At 58.4% G+C, this 15556-nt stretch overlaps 4 protein-coding genes across 4 annotated transcripts; 1 reads left to right on the top strand and 3 right to left on the bottom strand.

The window, feature by feature from the left end:
- The first annotated feature begins 306 nt into the window (after positions 1-306).
- GGTG_03696 (hypothetical protein) lies at positions 307-2779 on the top strand. The gene is made up of 2 exons (XM_009221478.1): positions 307-558; positions 867-2779. The coding sequence occupies exons 1-2, from the start codon at positions 436-438 to the stop codon at positions 2367-2369; spliced, it is 1626 nt and encodes a 541-aa protein (XP_009219742.1). The 5' UTR covers positions 307-435; the 3' UTR covers positions 2370-2779.
- On the bottom strand, positions 2104-5050 carry GGTG_03695 (hypothetical protein). The gene is made up of 4 exons (XM_009221477.1): positions 4605-5050; positions 4140-4503; positions 3166-4040; positions 2104-3036 (listed from the first exon to the last, which is right to left on the bottom strand). The coding sequence occupies exons 1-4, from the start codon at positions 4869-4871 to the stop codon at positions 2788-2790; spliced, it is 1755 nt and encodes a 584-aa protein (XP_009219741.1). The 5' UTR covers positions 4872-5050; the 3' UTR covers positions 2104-2787.
- A 340-nt stretch (positions 5051-5390) lies between these two features.
- On the bottom strand, positions 5391-9633 carry GGTG_03694 (hypothetical protein). Its single transcript, XM_009221476.1, has 3 exons — positions 7726-9633; positions 7054-7298; positions 5391-6971 (listed from the first exon to the last, which is right to left on the bottom strand). The coding sequence occupies exons 1-3, from the start codon at positions 8205-8207 to the stop codon at positions 5959-5961; spliced, it is 1740 nt and encodes a 579-aa protein (XP_009219740.1). The 5' UTR covers positions 8208-9633; the 3' UTR covers positions 5391-5958.
- Positions 9634-10052: 419 nt separating this feature from the next.
- GGTG_03693 (hypothetical protein) lies at positions 10053-13700 on the bottom strand (the record flags this gene model as incomplete). Its single annotated transcript, XM_009221475.1, has 11 exons — positions 10053-10090; positions 10185-10290; positions 10404-10488; positions 10576-10680; positions 10752-11423; positions 11485-11646; positions 11725-11890; positions 12016-12499; positions 12577-12759; positions 12840-12914; positions 12975-13700. The coding sequence occupies 11 exons, from the start codon at positions 13698-13700 to the stop codon at positions 10053-10055; spliced, it is 2802 nt and encodes a 933-aa protein (XP_009219739.1).
- Between the last annotated feature and the right edge of the window lie 1856 nt (positions 13701-15556).

The following is a 15556-nucleotide window of genomic DNA, read 5'->3' as shown; positions in this document are numbered from 1 at the left end:
TGTCTTCTCAATGCTTGGAGTCTATGAGGGCAGTATGGCGCATCTCGACCCCGCATCCGTTCCTGAGCTCCGTCGGGGCACCTGTTCTGACGGCGCTGATGGCGGCGTGGCGTTGTCACTGGAGCTGCTGTTTTGTAGAAGGTGAAGGGACAGCCCAGCCCCATCTCCCCAGCCTGCATTGCAATCTCAGCTCACACTGGAGAGCACTGTGCCCTCACCGAGCACGGTCGGGCTGGTAACGAGGTGCTGCTCCAGTGGGGCGGGGCGCTCCACCTGCGCTAGAAAAACGGCCGTGCGATGAAACTGGGTGAAGTTCGTCCGGGCTCCCTATTTTGGCGCCCACTTCTTCCGACAGACGACGGATTTGGAAAAAGCTCTTCCTTTCCTTCTTCCCCAACCAACCTCCACCAGCAGACACGCTGCAAAACGCTGGGGATGACATGCCAGGAACTCACCCAAACCCTGGTCGAGTCGTTCAACGCTCTCGCCGATGAGGTCCAGAACCTGATCGACAGGAAGACAATCCTGGAGCACAAGTTGCGCTACGCCCATGAGCAGGTATGCCGATTTTTTGCCCTTTGCCTTTGTTTTGGTCCTTCGCCGTCGCCTGTCTCGGTCCTTCCCCCCGCCCTAGCCTCCCTAGCCTCTCCCGAACAAACCAGCGATCTTTTATGATGATTACCTTTAGCTCTAGATCTTGAGCTGCTTCGCCAGCAGAGATAGACAACATTACCATTTTCTGAACTCGCTTCTTGTTCTTCCGCTGCCCTCCCCCCTTCATCCTGGCATGGAATCTGTGCCTCACAACCAAGCACGTCTGAAAGCAACGTAATCCGCTGACACGCGACGGTGGCCTTGCTTTCCAGTACCAGTACCTAGCAGACAAATATGCGCCAGCCGTCCCCGCTGTGTCGGAGACGCTGGCCAAGCTGCAACTCCCGCCAGAAGTCAGCCATCCAGCTTTGTTGAACAGCCATTTGGTACCGCTGCCGAAACGCGGCTCCAGCTCCGATAACGCCCAGATTGCGCTTTTCATCCGTGAAGGAAGAAAGGTTGCGAGCAGGCTCTCTAGTCTGACGGATCAGAGCAAGACCAGTACCGAGAGCAGCAAGGGCCTCCTATCCACCACGGACATGACCACTCTGTCCGCCACTGTCTTGGAGCAAGACTTTACGGTCCAGGGGAGGAAGGGTCAGCTGAAATGCCCGTTCTCGGCCCCGGCTACTGCTGCCGGTTGGGATAAGGACAAGGAACCACCCGGCGACGGTAACCCGAATGCTGGTGCCCCGGGCGCACCGGTGCAGAGCCAGGATGCGACGCCGCATCACGGAGATGACCCGATATGCGCCGCCATGGTGGACGAGGCGGCGTCTCAGGGCGCAGCTAGCGGGGCAGCTGCCGCCAAATGCCCCATTCGGTTTCTAGATCAGCACTCGCCCGAGGAGATTGCGCACTACGTGTCAACGCACAAGCACGAAATCCCTCGCAGCCACGAGGTCTGCATCGAGCGATATCAACGCAACGAAGATCAGATACGGAAGCTCGACGCCAAGTACGGCAGCCTAGTCGGCATGATTGCCGATCTGAGCCAGCTGCACAAGCCCATGCTGCCACGCCCGGAGAACGCGGATGACGTCGATGGGGCTTCGAATCGGCGCGTCGAGGATTGGGCGCATGAAGTCAGCGCCAACAAGCCAGACGACCCGCCCGAACAGGGAGTCACATCGGTGCCGCCGCCACCTCGTGCTATGAATGCAGACAGCGGCCACGGCGATGATGATGACGAACGCGAAAGCCACTTTGACCGGGCCCTCAAGGAGGTCCGCGTTGGCGAGTCTCCGAGCCGCCCGTGGGGTATCTCTGTGCCCATCTACGGCAGCGCAACGCTACATAGCGGGAATGACGAGCGCCCAATTTCTCCACCGCCCGCTCCCGTACACATGCCTCCTCGGGTGGCGGAACCCAAAACTCCGCGCTCTGGCGTAGCTGGAAAAGCCGGCCCGTCTAAATGTCCTTTTGATCACACGAAGCTCCAGGGCATGATGTCGTCGCCCTTCAACAAAACCGAAGGAGAGGACCGAGACAGCCGCCGGCCATCTGTGGGTGGCGTCAGCGCCGTGGGCTTTACGCCTCATCGCGCAATGCCTCGGGCGCCATCGTCTGTCGTGCTCCCCAAGCAAGCGCCCCCAGAGTCTAGTGTTCCGGGGTACAGCAGCGCTCCCCGACCTGCCTTTATAAACCCCCCGAGCGTCTCCAAGCCTGGGCAACCATCCACCGCCCCCCAAATGCTATTCACGGGCCCAGTATTCATTGGATATCCTATCGAGCAGGCCATCCAATTCATGCAGCATTTTCAGAACAACCAGTGACGCCAGTTCCTCCCTGTTCTTATAAGTCTAGTCGTGGCCTCTTTAGACCTCGTGTGTTTTTGCTCTTTTGGTTTTCTTCGTAGAGCGTTGCTTTCTTCATGAATCGGTTTGCGATGGCGTTTGGGTGGGTTTTTTTTCTTGTCTTTTTTTCTCCCTCTGCACTCCTGTCTCCTTTGGTTGACAGCGATTGGATGGGGACATGGCTAATGACAAACTGGGCGCGCGGTTAATGTATTCAGGCTCCCGGGAGACAACTTTGCGGGACTCCAGAACCTAGATTGGGTATGTTTTGATCAGATAGAGCTAGCTTGGTACGCGCCTTTCGTGTGCATGTGGAACTTGATACCAAGATTTGCCTCGATATATCGTATTTGACGTGATCTGCACCTACTCCCTCCTCATCTCCTTCGTTATTCTGTTAAATAGGCACCTTGTGAGCTAGACGTTTCCACAGAGCGCAGCGCTCCGGAAGCTGAGAAAGCTTCAGCTGCCCGAAGCCCTCGGTGCGGACGTGGAACTGATAGCCCGTGTCTAAAGTAGGCACGGTCGAGTTGGCGGTGAGGTTTCTTGTGTTGGGGTCGCCCGTGGCCATGAAGGACGCCATGGCACCCGTGTAGCCCAGGAAGTGGTGACGGTCCGTCTCGTGCGCCGTGTTGGGGGCGTTCCACTGTCGCTTCGCGTCAGCCCGGGAGCTTTCGGGGGGATATGTGTGTATCCAAGTACGCAGGTCACTCCAAACCAAGCAGATTTGCCATCGCAAGTAGGGAGCAAAAGAAAAAAAGTGGGGAAACAGTACCCAATACACGTCGGAAGCGTGCTTCGCCGGGGCGATGGAGTACTCCCCAAGCCAGCCCCGACCACCACCACCTGCGCCCGCGAGCCAAAAGGCCGGGCAGGCCAGCACCACGTCGCGGTAGACGAGGCCCGCGCGCGTGGCGGCGTCGTCGTAGCGGCCGATGGCCTCGGACCCGCCGCGCTCGGGGTACAGGAGCGCCACGCCGGCGAGGTCGGCCGCGTCCAGGCCGGGCAGGAAGGCGGCCAGCCAGGCGCCGAAGTCGGCGGCCGTGGCGACGGACCCGGGTGGGTGGATAAAGTCCTCGCCCTCGTGGGTGTTGTACATGGCAAATACGGCGGGCGCGGCGGCACGGCGCCTCTCCTCCTCTCCTTCCTTGTCAGGGGTTGTGGTGATGGTGGTGGTGGTGGTGTCGACAGAGGAGGCTATGCTGCTCAGCGGGCGGCGCAGGAAGCGGCCGTCGAGGACGGGGGCCCAGGTGAAGGTGGACGTGTTGTGCAGGTGGCTGTCGGCGATGGCGAGGCTGGCGTCGCGGATGACCTGCACGTCGGCCGCCTTGAGGCACGCGAGCCGGCCGTCGCCGTCGCCGCCGGACGGGGCGCCGTCCCGGGGAGGAGCCGGGGGCGCGCCGCAGCCGACGCGCTCCGAGAGGGTGTCAAAGATCCACTGCGCCTCCGGGCTGTCGAAGGCGTACGTCTTGGGCCAGAAGGGGCTGTTGGCTAGCGCGGCGGCGAAGAGGGGCTTTGTGGCCGCCGCCCGGGGCCGGGGCCAGGGCCGAGGTCCCGCGTCGCCGCTGCTGCTGCCGCTGCTGCTGGCCATGATGTTGTGGCGAGGCTGGGCGATGACCTGGGCGACGACGCTGCCTCCGCCGGCAGATTCTAGAAAGAAGTTTACCGTGTTATACAAGAGTCACTCGCTGACCACAGAAACCAGTCAGGGGAAACCAGTAGAGAAGAGGGGGGAAAAGAAGCACCAACGCCCTTGGATGGTGATGCGGTCCGGGTCCCCGCCAAAGTGGCGGATGTACCTGCTCGTCCACTCGATGGCGGCCCGCTGGTCCAGCAGGCCCGGGTTCAGGTCTGAGCGCGGATGGTCGGCGGCGACCTGGCGGCCGGGCAGGAAGCCAAAGGCGTTTGTGCGGTAGTTTGGGTACACGACGACGAGCCCCGGGTCGGCCGAGAGCTCGAGCACCGGGTACAGCGACGGCCGCGGCTCGAACGACGCCGAGCCCCGCACGAAGCCGCCGCCGTAAAAGACCACCACCACGGGCCGGAGCGGCTGGCCTCGGGTCCACGGCCGGCTGTAGAGGCCTAGGTAGAGGCAGTCTTCGGAGCCAGAGGTCTGTTTTGTTTTTTTTCCGCCGGTTGGGTCTTTCTCAGTTTATGTCCTTCTCACTCGCTATGTACACAACAAATACGTCTTGTCTCAAGACCGCCACTGACCTCGCGCTGGGGGCACATGCTGAACCGCTGGGTCGAGTTGTAGACGTCGCGGCCCACGTGCCCGGGCGGCTGCGGCGCGCGGAACCTATTCTCGCCCACGGGAGGCGCGGCAAACGGTATCTTTTGCCAGTACGAGATGTTGTACCTATCCGAGTAGGCCCCCTGGAACGCCCCGTAGTCGAGCGCAGCGAGGAGATCCTGCGCCCGGGCGAGGGCCCCGGCGAGGAGGAGGAGGAGGAGGAGGAGGTGGAGGGAGAACACGTGCATGCTGCGCGCCGGTATCGCCGGGTCCGTCACAGCCTTCTTCAGTCTGATCTTGGGGGGCGGCCGGAAGCCGACCTCTAGGTGCTGTCGAGATGGCACTAACAAAATGTTCTATGGCGGCGGGTCTGCCTATATATCTCCTCCGTCTGCCTCGGCAAGATTGCATCGTGGCAGCTAGCCCCCTCTATCCTTTCGCATGCTTGCGGGGATGGCTGGATGCTCCCTCATCTCTGCTCATTGGTGGATGATATTCAAATGTAACATCACGCAGGGTTCCGATTTAGCCAGCTTTGATCTGATTGGCTTCTCGTGGTCGAAGGCCAGAGACGCACTGAGCCTGGGGACACTCCATATGAGCAAAAAGAAAAGGCTCTGCTCATTCTTAGCTGGCGCCTAGCATGATTATACTAGGATCCTAGTTTACCAGGAGACCGATATGAAGATTTTGAATCTCCGAGACAGGCACGCGGCTTCAGCTGCATGGCCTCTGGTAACCATAGAGGTAGACTACCTCATTCGCATGTGATAAATCGAACTCATCACCGCTGGACAGTATGCCTCGTCAAGAGAAAGTGGCCTGTGTTCACTTGTAAAAGATGGCCAGAATACTGGCGCAATCATATTGCAAAAGAACGCAAAGGCGGTTTCGGGATTAAATCAGACAGTTCCAGAAATTATGAAAATAGCAATCGCAGGGTCAGGAACGGCAGGCACGAAAGATGCAGGGCAAACAGCGCCAAAACCCAGCGCAGAGAGGTATCGTGATATTCATCCTTCGCTAACGAGAAACTGAAGATGGCGGGTAAAAACCAAGATCATAGAAGTCATAGCATTCCCAAGGCAGGTAGGAAAACAAAGCACCAAGTGAGGAAATTTGAAGAAAGAAAAACGCAGGTTGCGGCCGCGTTTTGAGCTCGAGTCAAAATTCCCTCGACCGCAAGAAGAAAACATAGCGCTGGGCCGGTCGTGTGACTGCCCAGTTGGAAGGCGAGTATTTTGTTGTTTTTTTGAAAGAAAAAAAAGGAGAGGTCAAGCATGACGTCTCTGGATCCTAGTGGCCGCGACAAGGCGCACACGTTCAACGTCGAAATCAGGGGAAGCGTGGCGGGCGCGGAGGAACATGGAAATGGTGGTTGTGATACGTGGTGCGGCCTTGGAAGAAGTGTCCAGCACCATCATATGCGGACCCCGGAGTGAGAGCGCCAGGACCGCCTCCCAGGTAGAACTGGCGCTCCATGCTCGGCAGACCACGAGATCCCAGGTCCTCCTCGCGGCGGCTCGTCGTCTCGCGCAAGATGAGGGCGACAATGTCGGGGTTCGCAAGGAGAAAGCACGTCGTCTCGTCGACCGTTGCGCCGCGCGCATTAAAGACGGGTTGGAGAAAGCCGATACGGGCAAATATCATGCGCAGAAGAGGATCCGTATCGGTACCCAGACCGTCGTAAAGCCTGCGGCAAAGCTGCAGGACGTGGGGGTGGGCCGCATCGGAACCGGCGCTCTCCAGCATGTCAATGCTAGCCCGGGCCACGGCTCGCTTCAAGCCGTCCATGAGGTACTTGTTGGCGCAGATATAGACGTCAATGTTGAGCTCGTACGTCAGCAGCCACGTCCGCATATCCTCCCCCTTGATACGGCCGCCGTTGGGATCGGCCATGGTGCCCAGGGCTGAGGGACCTCCGGGGAGCGGCGGCGGCGAGCCGGGACGCATGCCGCCGACGGGCGGCATAGGGCCGTCATTCGGAAAGACGTTGACGACGTTGGGTTGGAGGCGGTAGCGGCGGTGCCGCTGCTGGCGCTCACGCTCCCGCTCGGCCCGGAGGATGTGAGGCGGGGGGCCCGGAGGGGGAGGCTGGCGCGGGGCGTTGCAGTTCCAGCAGGGCGAGCCCCCAGCGTTCAGACACTGAGGGCAGTTGCAGTTCGGCCGATGCACGCCGGGGCGCTTTTGGCGCATGGTTTCGTAGGCGCGGTCGTCACGCCTGCGCCGCCGCTCACGCCGGCGACGGGAACGGGCAGTGCTGTTGCTCAGGATACTCTCGGCAGAGTCCGAGTCGGTATCCATTTGTTCGGCGGGCTCTCTGCCCTTTCCCTTGTCGACATCGGGGACTACAGTGAGGCCGTTAATATGAGCACTCCAAGTGGCAGATGATAAGGTCTGTCACGGCGCAGGATAACATGGGTAACTCACTCAGCTCCGAGGCGATGGGTTTGATGGGCTCATAGCGCCCCTCGTACAGAAACGCGACAATATGGTGGAAAATGGCAGGGTCTTCCTCTGGGAGGCTGATGGACTGCGTCTCGGACTCGCGGAAGTGACCACAAAGGGCTTTATGAAAGAAGTCAACCCGTTCGAGCAACGACTTGTGTACCGTGAAGGTCTTGGCATCGGGATAGACGCCCACATGGATTGGGATGAGGGTCGAATTATAGCGGCTATAGAATCAAAACCAGGACTGTATGTCAGAAACACAGCCTGACCTGGAAACGGGGCCCAGCCTGAACCTGCGCGACACTGAGCTAGCCGAGGAGCCGGCAGAGGCAAACACCACACATGCAAGGGAGAGGGCAGGCGCTGGCTTCAGCGAGGAGGGCACACCATGGAACAGCACGCACGCAGCAGCACAGCACGGGGCGGCCGAAGTGCATGCGTGCACCTGGAGTTGGTGTGTGGGGTGCGTGCTGCAATGCAATCAATCGAGCCACAGAGACAGCAGGGGGGGAGAGAGAGCGTGCAGGTAGGTGCAGCGCTACATCACCCGCTTCGAGCCTTTCCGAGAGACTTTGCCGACGGGCGGACAGGGACAAGGACAAGGACAAGGCAGACAGAGAGACAGGCAGACTCGGAGACAAATAGACTCACCCGTCAAACGTGGTCAGCCAAAGGTCTTCTCTGGGGTCCAGCACCGAGTCCTTGCGGCTCGCGTTGAGGTCACTCGGCATCTGGCCGATTACGTGCACGTCGGGGGCGCGAGTCCCAGGTGCCCGCATCGCCTCGCCCAGCGACGTAGGCCTGGCGAGATGAGAAGTTGGGGGCCCACGGCCGGGCCGCCCGCCGCTGTTGCCGCCGACTCGTCGCTCGACGTTCTCCGCATCCGTGCTTTGTCTGCCGCTGCTGCTGCTACTGCTGCTGGTACTGGCGGTGGCGCTGGCGCTGGTTGTTGTCGCTTGACTGTCCGCGGCGCCCGAGCCTGTCGCCGCCGTCGCCGATGTTGTCGCCGTGGCGGCCGTCGTGATTGTGCTGTCGTCGCCGCCAGCCTGAAGGTGGTCGCTGCTGTTGCTGCCGCTGCCGCTGCCGCTCGCTTCCCCTGTCCCTCCCACCAGGGAGCTTTCTCCCATCCTCATAGCTGCGGTCGCAGTCGAGCCTTGACCTTACAACTCGATGCGCTTTCTAGGTATTGGTTTACTTCTTTTTTTTCTTGCGCTTCTTCTTCTTCCTAGTTTGCGATCAATGCGACCGAGTCGTGCTCGTTCTCATCAGTCGTTCCCATGTATTTTATCGCTTGCGCCCGTGTAGTCTCTCGATGCGCCTGGAGCCTGGGTGTGAGGGGGTGTGGGTAGGTTTGGCAGGGGATCAGTGAGATAGCGCTCAAGCGGTGATGTTTTGTGGAATTGAGCAACCGAGGCCGACGACGATCCAATTCGATTGTGCAGGAAGGCTGGTCTGGGCGGTTTATATCAAGTCCCGCCTGCTCCAGAGGTACCTAGTAGGTAGCGCGACTGGAGGATAAAAATGAGGAGGGGAAGAGGAGGAGCAAGTGAAAACGACCCCAATGCGTGATCCCAAATAAGGAAAGGGTGCTGCAGCAGCTGATGGCAGGCAACACTGAGGCACTCCGGGAGGCAGCCCAGCCCGTCACTGCTGTTCGGGTCTGGCGCCAGGCTTTCTCAGAGGCAGTCGCAACACAAGTCGCCATGTGGGTGGAGACAACATGAACCGAGCAGCCAGCCACATTCAGCCACCTATCGACCTGCCGTTTTCCTCTCCGGAAAGTCGCCCGTGGCCCCAGTCCCAGTCCACCAGTTCCAACCAACCACAGCTGGAGGCGCCCGAGTGCTTAGGTTGCCCACAAGGCCTCCAAGTAACCAACACCGCCCTTTCAAGCCGTCGGGTTGAGTCACTAGTGAAGCGTGAGGCAGCATGTTGGGGTAGGCAGGTTCTGCTTCCTGGCCCTTGTCGTCGAGGACGAGGAGCTGATATTGCAACTCTCATCGTATCGCACAGGAGCAAGCCGCCGTCTCACGTTGGAGATTTGGAAAGGGCGGTGACTTGGGGACTTGTGCCACGCTTCGTCGGAACTGTCGTGAACCTCTCCGCCAGGTCCAATAGGTGTTCAAGACCGTCCCGTCGGCCTTCATGTCCGGCTGAAGTGCTATTGGGGATGCGGGGCTCCGCCAACTGGCCAGAGAATTCTTCCCATGTACATGAGCGCCTGGGTATGTAGGTGTGTAGGTACTAGGTAGGCAGGCAACCAGACCTAGGCGGGTAAGAAATCATCTGCGTGTTTATAGAAGGCATGGCAGCCAAAGCACTCGGGCATGTCGCCCACGGCCCAAACATCAAGCAGATATTGATATTTTGCGCTATCTTGAAGGTGGATGCTTGAGCGACAGGGGCATTTTTAGGGGATAGACCACCGAATAACCCACAGCGTTGTCGCCAAGCCAATTCCAGTTGACAGCCGTGCGGCCCCAACTAACCGCAGCCCACCGCGTTTTGGATGGATGCCCGATAAACCACATGCACAGATGGATTACTTTTCAGTCACTGCAAGTAAATTAGGCACCTAGATAGTTAGGTGGGTAGTTGATCGGGGCACGAACACCTGCCATGGACCGAGACAAAACTGACAACCAGAGGGCAGACGACTAGTGGCTCGACGGCGGCAGGAGAAGAAATTTTCTTCCTTCTTTTCCTGTCGGTTGTGTGACCCATCAATGACAAGCCCACCGTCCCTCTCGTCCGCCATTGGGCGCTGGCAGCACCCTGTCTCACTCCGGCACCTTTTTCGCATGAGGCGAGGGGCGGGGGGACCACGAGGACAAACATGCCCATCCCGTGGCATGTGTGGCAGCCACTCCCCCCCCCCTTTGCTGCATGCATGACGGGAGCTGGGTGAGTCTTAGCTGCTTGTCTTGGCTCGTACAGCTCTCGGGACATTCGAAATTCGGCGGCCCTCTGCCGCGACCTCATTCTTCCTCGAAAAGCTGCTCTTGCATTTCCCGCTCTGTCGCCACCACATGTTAGTCGCAGGTCGCTCGTCTCCATGCCGGTGAAACATGGCATCTCGTGCAACCGCGCGTGGCGCTTCGCCCACTTACGCCAGAGTTTGTTTGCCGAGTCGACAATGGCCTGCGCCTTAATCAAAAGTTTGTCCTTGTACTGCTGTTCGTCCTTGGTCCCTGAACGGATTTTGTTAGGCTGGGCCTAGATCCGGGGGCGTGGCTAGGTTAGCAGACGTGAGGCACAAGACGAAGCCGTCACACTACTGCCCGTCTATCAAAAGCGAGTGAGAATTGAGAAAGGACAGTCTTCATTACCTGCATCAGGATCGGGACAAGTTCTTTAGGGTCGGTGTTGGCGATGGAAACGACGGTTTTGAAGCCGTTGTCCCAAAAGACCCGGCTACCGCGGTTGCACAGAAATTTGGCGTCAGTTAAGGTCGACGCCACTGGTAAAAATTGCAAGCCCAGCGAATAGGGGACCACTCACGCTGTGCGACTCTTGACAAAAGTGATCTGTGCCAGAGAGAGCAGGTCGGCCTTTGCTCCTGCTTTGAGCCGATCGGAGAAGTGGTCCAGAACGGACGACAGGGCGCTAAAATGCCACCGGGTTATTAGTTCGGTCTAGGCGGCAGTCTTCGATGGGGGATGGCCGGCTTAGCTTACCCCCAATCCATGTGCTGGCAGAACTTGACCATGCCGGCAGCAAACCCCTGGCAGTTTTGCGCCAAATTCTGCACCGCGCCTCGGGGCACATCGTACTTTCTGGCGACGACATGTACTGGCACTTCGTTGCAGAGATCTCGCAGCTGCAATGCAACATAGAACCTGCGGTACACCCGAGCGAGTTCCTTCTCCTCCTCGGTCGACTCTCGGAGCTGGCCGCCCTGCATCATCCTGGTAACCTCGGTCGGTTTAAGCCCAAGGAGCTTCAGAACGCGGAGGCCGCTTTCGTCGAGTGCCTCCATTTCGTTCCAGAAGACGCGCCAGTTTATATCAGCCGCAAAGTCGTACACTGGGGTAAAGGTGTACAGGATGTGCATATCGCCATCCATTACGAAAGCCTTTAAAGCCTTCTTCAGCTCTTTATGGACAAAGACGCCATCCTCTGGATCGAGGGCACTGGCAACGATTGCCTTGCCAAGTTGGGTTGCTTGAAAGTCGGAATGGTCGTCCATGATAATGAAGCCCATCTTCTGGAGGTTCTCAAGCGAAGTCTCAACGAGAGAATCGATAGTCGTGAGGTCGGTGGTTTGTGCGAGCAATGTCTTGCGGATATAGTCGTCCAGGGACGCCCGCCCGGCGGCTAGTTTTATAGCAATCACTTCCAAAAGTGCGCTACGGGAGTTGGCATGAGCTTTCTAGGTCTGGGGAATTCAATCTGGGGTAAAACGCCTACCGTTGGATCCTTTGTCGATCCGTCATCAAAGAGCTTCTCACATGCGGGAGTTCGGCGTGCATGAGACCCAAAACGTCTTCCAAATCGGTGGCCCGGCAACATAGATACGTCTCCCCAACCTCGTCTTTGCCTTTTCTGCCGGCCCTGCCTCTCATTTGACGCCTGCGGTCAGGCCTCGGTCAGTGTTTGCGCACAAAAACAGCAGCGTGGGGTTGAGGGTTTTCCAGGGCGGCATCTCACAGCATCGATGGACCGACAAGTTCCCGCCCCATGCGTGCGTTGTGGAGTATCACTCGCCGGGCAGGCAGATTTATACCCGCGGCAAGACTGCAGGTAGCGATACACACTTTCAAGATGCCGCCATCGTACCCCTTGGCAACGAGGTCACGCTCTTCCGACGTCAATCCTGCCTATACAGCGTCAGCATTCGGCCTTGTATCCAGATGATTCCCAGTTGTCCGTACATCTGAAAGTTGTGTTAGTTAAAGCAGTACTCAGTGGAAAACGAGCGGTTGGAAAGGTACGCCTTACGATGAAAAGCGACTCCGTATGGGATGGTCTGAAGGAGCACGGGGTCTAAACCACAGTTGAGATCTTGCAGGTCTGCGAGAAGCTCTCTTCTTCGATCCATGGCAACTTGATCGACTTCAGCCAGGGTGGGCATCGTCCTGCTAATCAGCATGGCATCGGACTCGCACATAGCGCGACTGCCGGAAAAGACCAACACTCCGTATCCCGATCTGGCCGTCTCGTTAGCCAGGGCGACCACAGCGTTGAGGACAGGGTCCTTAAGCTCCTTGTGAGAGGACGCGTCAATCTTTCTCGTTGGGCAGCTGAGCGCCTGCGATGGTCGGCGGTGCTCTCCGTCGATTTGGCTGGCTGTCCGTATCATGTTGCTCGTGGTGGCTGCCGGGTAGACACTTCCGTCACACACTAGATGCTCTTCGATAGGAACTGGGCGATAGTGAGTTTCATATGAGTGCCCACCCAGCCAGGTAGAGAGCAAGTTGGCATTCTAAACAGTGTCGTAGGTGGCCCGTAAGTCAGTTGTCACGGTCTCAACGGGGCCAAGGTCCGTTGCAAAATACTAACTGCTAGGGTAGCGCTCATGCCGACGATTTGTATAGGTTGCTCAAGACATAAGAGCTTAGTGGCCAGGAGCTCGAAAAGATAGCCTCTATAATCGTCATCGATCATATGAAGTTCGTCGAGGACAACGACTCCCAGCTTGTTGATTGAGCAGTCTTCGATGGCCGTGTTGACAAGGGCATTTGCCTAGCGGTGGCTTTAGAACTAGGTACCCGCCGTATAAAGGGCTCATGACGGCGTTCAGAGAATGGGGTGAGCAAACACACCTTCTCAAGCGTACACACGCCAATGTCGAAGTCTGACCAGGTGTACTTCATGCTACTGCCTCCGAAAAAGCCAGCCTACGATATCCTTGTAAGTGGACCAATATTGTATTCATCATGGCGGCGAGGCTCACTTACAACCCTGATTGTGTCTTCGTCGGCGCGTCGGCGCCAGATACTGTTCTCTCTGGCATCCTTCGTCTCCGTGGCTCCACCGTGCGCGATACCGCGGACGATGCCACGGAGCCACCGCACCTTTTCCTGCACTAGAGCAACATACGGGAGTACCAGAAGTGACTTGGACCCTGGGTTTTGGACTATCTGCTTGAGCATTAGCAAATCTGCCACGAGGCTTTTCCCGCCACCGGTGGGAGCGGTGTAGACGAGATTCTTTTCGCCATCGAGGAGGCCCGGGCCGAGCAAGCACAGCTTCTGCCAGGGGTAAATGGACTTTATCCCAAGAGAAGCAAAATTGTCAACCAGCTGTCGCGGGAGGCCGTAAAGCGGGTGTGAAAGCGAGAGCAGGGGGTCGATGGTGGCCGTCGGGGTCGCCTGGATCTCCCTGCGCTGCGAGTAGTCGGAAATCCCCGCATCGGCTGCCGGAAAGACGTGGTTTATCGAGCTAGCAGCAATCCGAGTCACCTCCTTGGCGAGAGCAACGTAATGCCGAGGCCGAGGAGGAGGCGGGCTTTGTATATTCGGCCGCTCCGCCGGAGCAACAGAGACGGTGGTATCTCCATGGTCAACTAGGTACGAATGTGGACGCTTTTGGCCTGCAACGGCGACCGTTGTCTGGATTGTCGTCTGCCGCTCATTAGCGACATCGAACGAAGTCTTGTGCCAGATGCCCTGCCGATTCGACATTGTTCATCGCCAGACCCGCCCAAGCCAAAGGAAGCAAGGGAAGTTGAGTGCAGTATGTGCACAAATAAGGTTAGCGTGGCGACGCTGAGCTTCAACCAGAGGCAATCATTGGGTTTGATTGAGCTGCAATAGAGGGGTTGAGGCAAGGTATGTTCACGCGCAAGTAACCGAGATGACGTGTTTGACGCGACTTGTTGAGGTCACAGGCGCACCAAACCAACACCTGGTCACGTTTTTTACTTGTCCTCCCCTGGTCGCTTCGGATTGGTGGCTGCTTCCTTTTTCCCCTCCCAAGATGCTCAAATTGCTCAAACCGGCAAGATGGGCCAGCACGTGCGTCAAGCTACCGTTTCTGGGCACACCCCTGCGCACCGGCAGGGATCGTTTGATGGCTTGAGTGGGGGCGGCAGGCCCGCCCGTGCAGGCGGTGCAGGCGGTGCAGCAGCACAAACCCGACGCCCAACTTACTTTCGACTGGCAAAGACAGACGCGGCCAGCGGTTGCCGAGCTCGGGCATGCGCCAAGCAGACGTGGACGCGCTAAAAATGCCACATACGGCTGGAACTGTGAGCAGCGTTCCAGGAGAGTGAGAGAGAGAGCAGCGACCCGCCTCCAGTCTTGTAGCGCGTCGGGAGCAGTCAGTTGGTCTCGCCAGGGCCCCGAAAAGCCGGGAGAGCCGAGGCGATGCGGGTACGCAATTGATGTTTGACAATGGGGGCCTGGCACCTGGCCAAAAGAGGCGCGCGGTGGGTTTGGCGAAACCCTGCGGATCGGTGACGGGTTGCAAGGTCGGGCCCCACAATTGGCGAGCCGCGACCGCGACAAGATTTGCTGCATTTTTGCGGCCAAACCCCATGGTGCGTGTTTCTGCCTTGGCCCAGCACGGCAAAGGCGGTGCAAAACCACATCTAGGGCCGACTGTCGGTCAAGTCGCCCGCGAACCTCGCGCTGCAGGACATGGGCATGCTGGACGGACGACGCCCAGCCCGCCGGCTTCTCCCGCCCGCCACAGCCCACCTACAAGATGGCTGTGTGAACGACGAGCTCGGGAGGTACCCCGCGCCGAATCGAGCCGGAAACCCATCCGGACGTCGTCCCTTTGCCTCGCGAACCCAAAATGACCCCCAGCAGCCGCTCCTGGCTACGAGTCGCAAACCCGCAAAATTTGACACATCTCCGTTCATCCCTACCCCCCATACAGGCGGCATGGCCGGTCGCCAAGACAGGGCCCAAGTGGTGTGGATTGCATCTGTCTCTGCCTACCTTTGGCTGGGAGCTTACTGCGCGCGCGGTAGGGAGCGCCGAAAAGAAGGCAAAGCGACATTCGTACGTCAGCAGGGGGGCAGGCCCGACGCGCGCCGAGCCTCGGTTTCCCACCGCCAGCCGTCGTCGAATAGCTGCCAGGATATTTGCTAGCGTACAGTCATCCTAGTAGGATATCATGTTTTTTTTTGGGGGGGTGTTTCTGTATTTTTGTATCCGTCTCGGTCTCATTCATTTATATAAGCGATGATCTGTGTTCCAACCGTGTGCATAATTTTTTTAATTATTTTTTTTAGCCTGCTACGTGGTCTAAACCTCATGCTCATCTGAGCCGACGGCCCTTGGAAAGCCTCATGGCGCCGCAGGTGGCAAACTGGGCATAGGACACACACAGAACAAGTGAATTTCAATTCCAAAGCGACACGAAGGGGGTGTGTGCTTCGAAGGAATGGCGGATGGCGCAGCCGCATGCTCACCACCTCACCACGGTCTCCCGAAAAAAGTCTGGACCGCAATTTTTTTCCCCACCCAAACTCAACCTCTCCCAAACACAATTGCACCAGCACCAAAGCCAAACAACATGCCCGCGCACC

The sequence above is a fragment of the Gaeumannomyces tritici genome (assembly GCF_000145635.1).
Source record: "Gaeumannomyces tritici R3-111a-1 unplaced genomic scaffold supercont2.2, whole genome shotgun sequence".
Classification (NCBI taxonomy): Eukaryota; Fungi; Ascomycota; class Sordariomycetes; order Magnaporthales; family Magnaporthaceae; genus Gaeumannomyces; species Gaeumannomyces tritici.
This window is presented reverse-complemented; position numbering and strand designations above follow the sequence as displayed.

Excerpts from the sequence above, each read along its gene's own strand:
- GGTG_03696 (XM_009221478.1), top strand. The coding sequence starts at position 436 with ATGACATGCCAGGAACTCACCCAAACCCTGGTCGAGTCGTTCAACGCT. Across the intron at positions 559-866 it reads TGCGCTACGCCCATGAGCAG|TACCAGTACCTAGCAGACAA; the intron begins GTATGCCGATTT and ends CTTGCTTTCCAG.
- GGTG_03695 (XM_009221477.1), bottom strand. The coding sequence starts at position 4,871 with ATGCACGTGTTCTCCCTCCACCTCCTCCTCCTCCTCCTCCTCCTCGCC. Across the intron at positions 4,041-4,139 it reads CCGCATCACCATCCAAGGGC|AATCTGCCGGCGGAGGCAGC; the intron begins GTTGGTGCTTCT and ends ACTTCTTTCTAG. Across the intron at positions 3,037-3,165 it reads ACGCTTCCGACGTGTATTGG|TGGAACGCCCCCAACACGGC; the intron begins GTACTGTTTCCC and ends GCGAAGCGACAG.
- GGTG_03694 (XM_009221476.1), bottom strand. The coding sequence starts at position 8,207 with ATGAGGATGGGAGAAAGCTCCCTGGTGGGAGGGACAGGGGAAGCGAGC. Across the intron at positions 7,299-7,725 it reads TGGCTGACCACGTTTGACGG|CCGCTATAATTCGACCCTCA; the intron begins GTGAGTCTATTT and ends TTGATTCTATAG. Across the intron at positions 6,972-7,053 it reads ACCCATCGCCTCGGAGCTGA|TCCCCGATGTCGACAAGGGA; the intron begins GTGAGTTACCCA and ends GCCTCACTGTAG.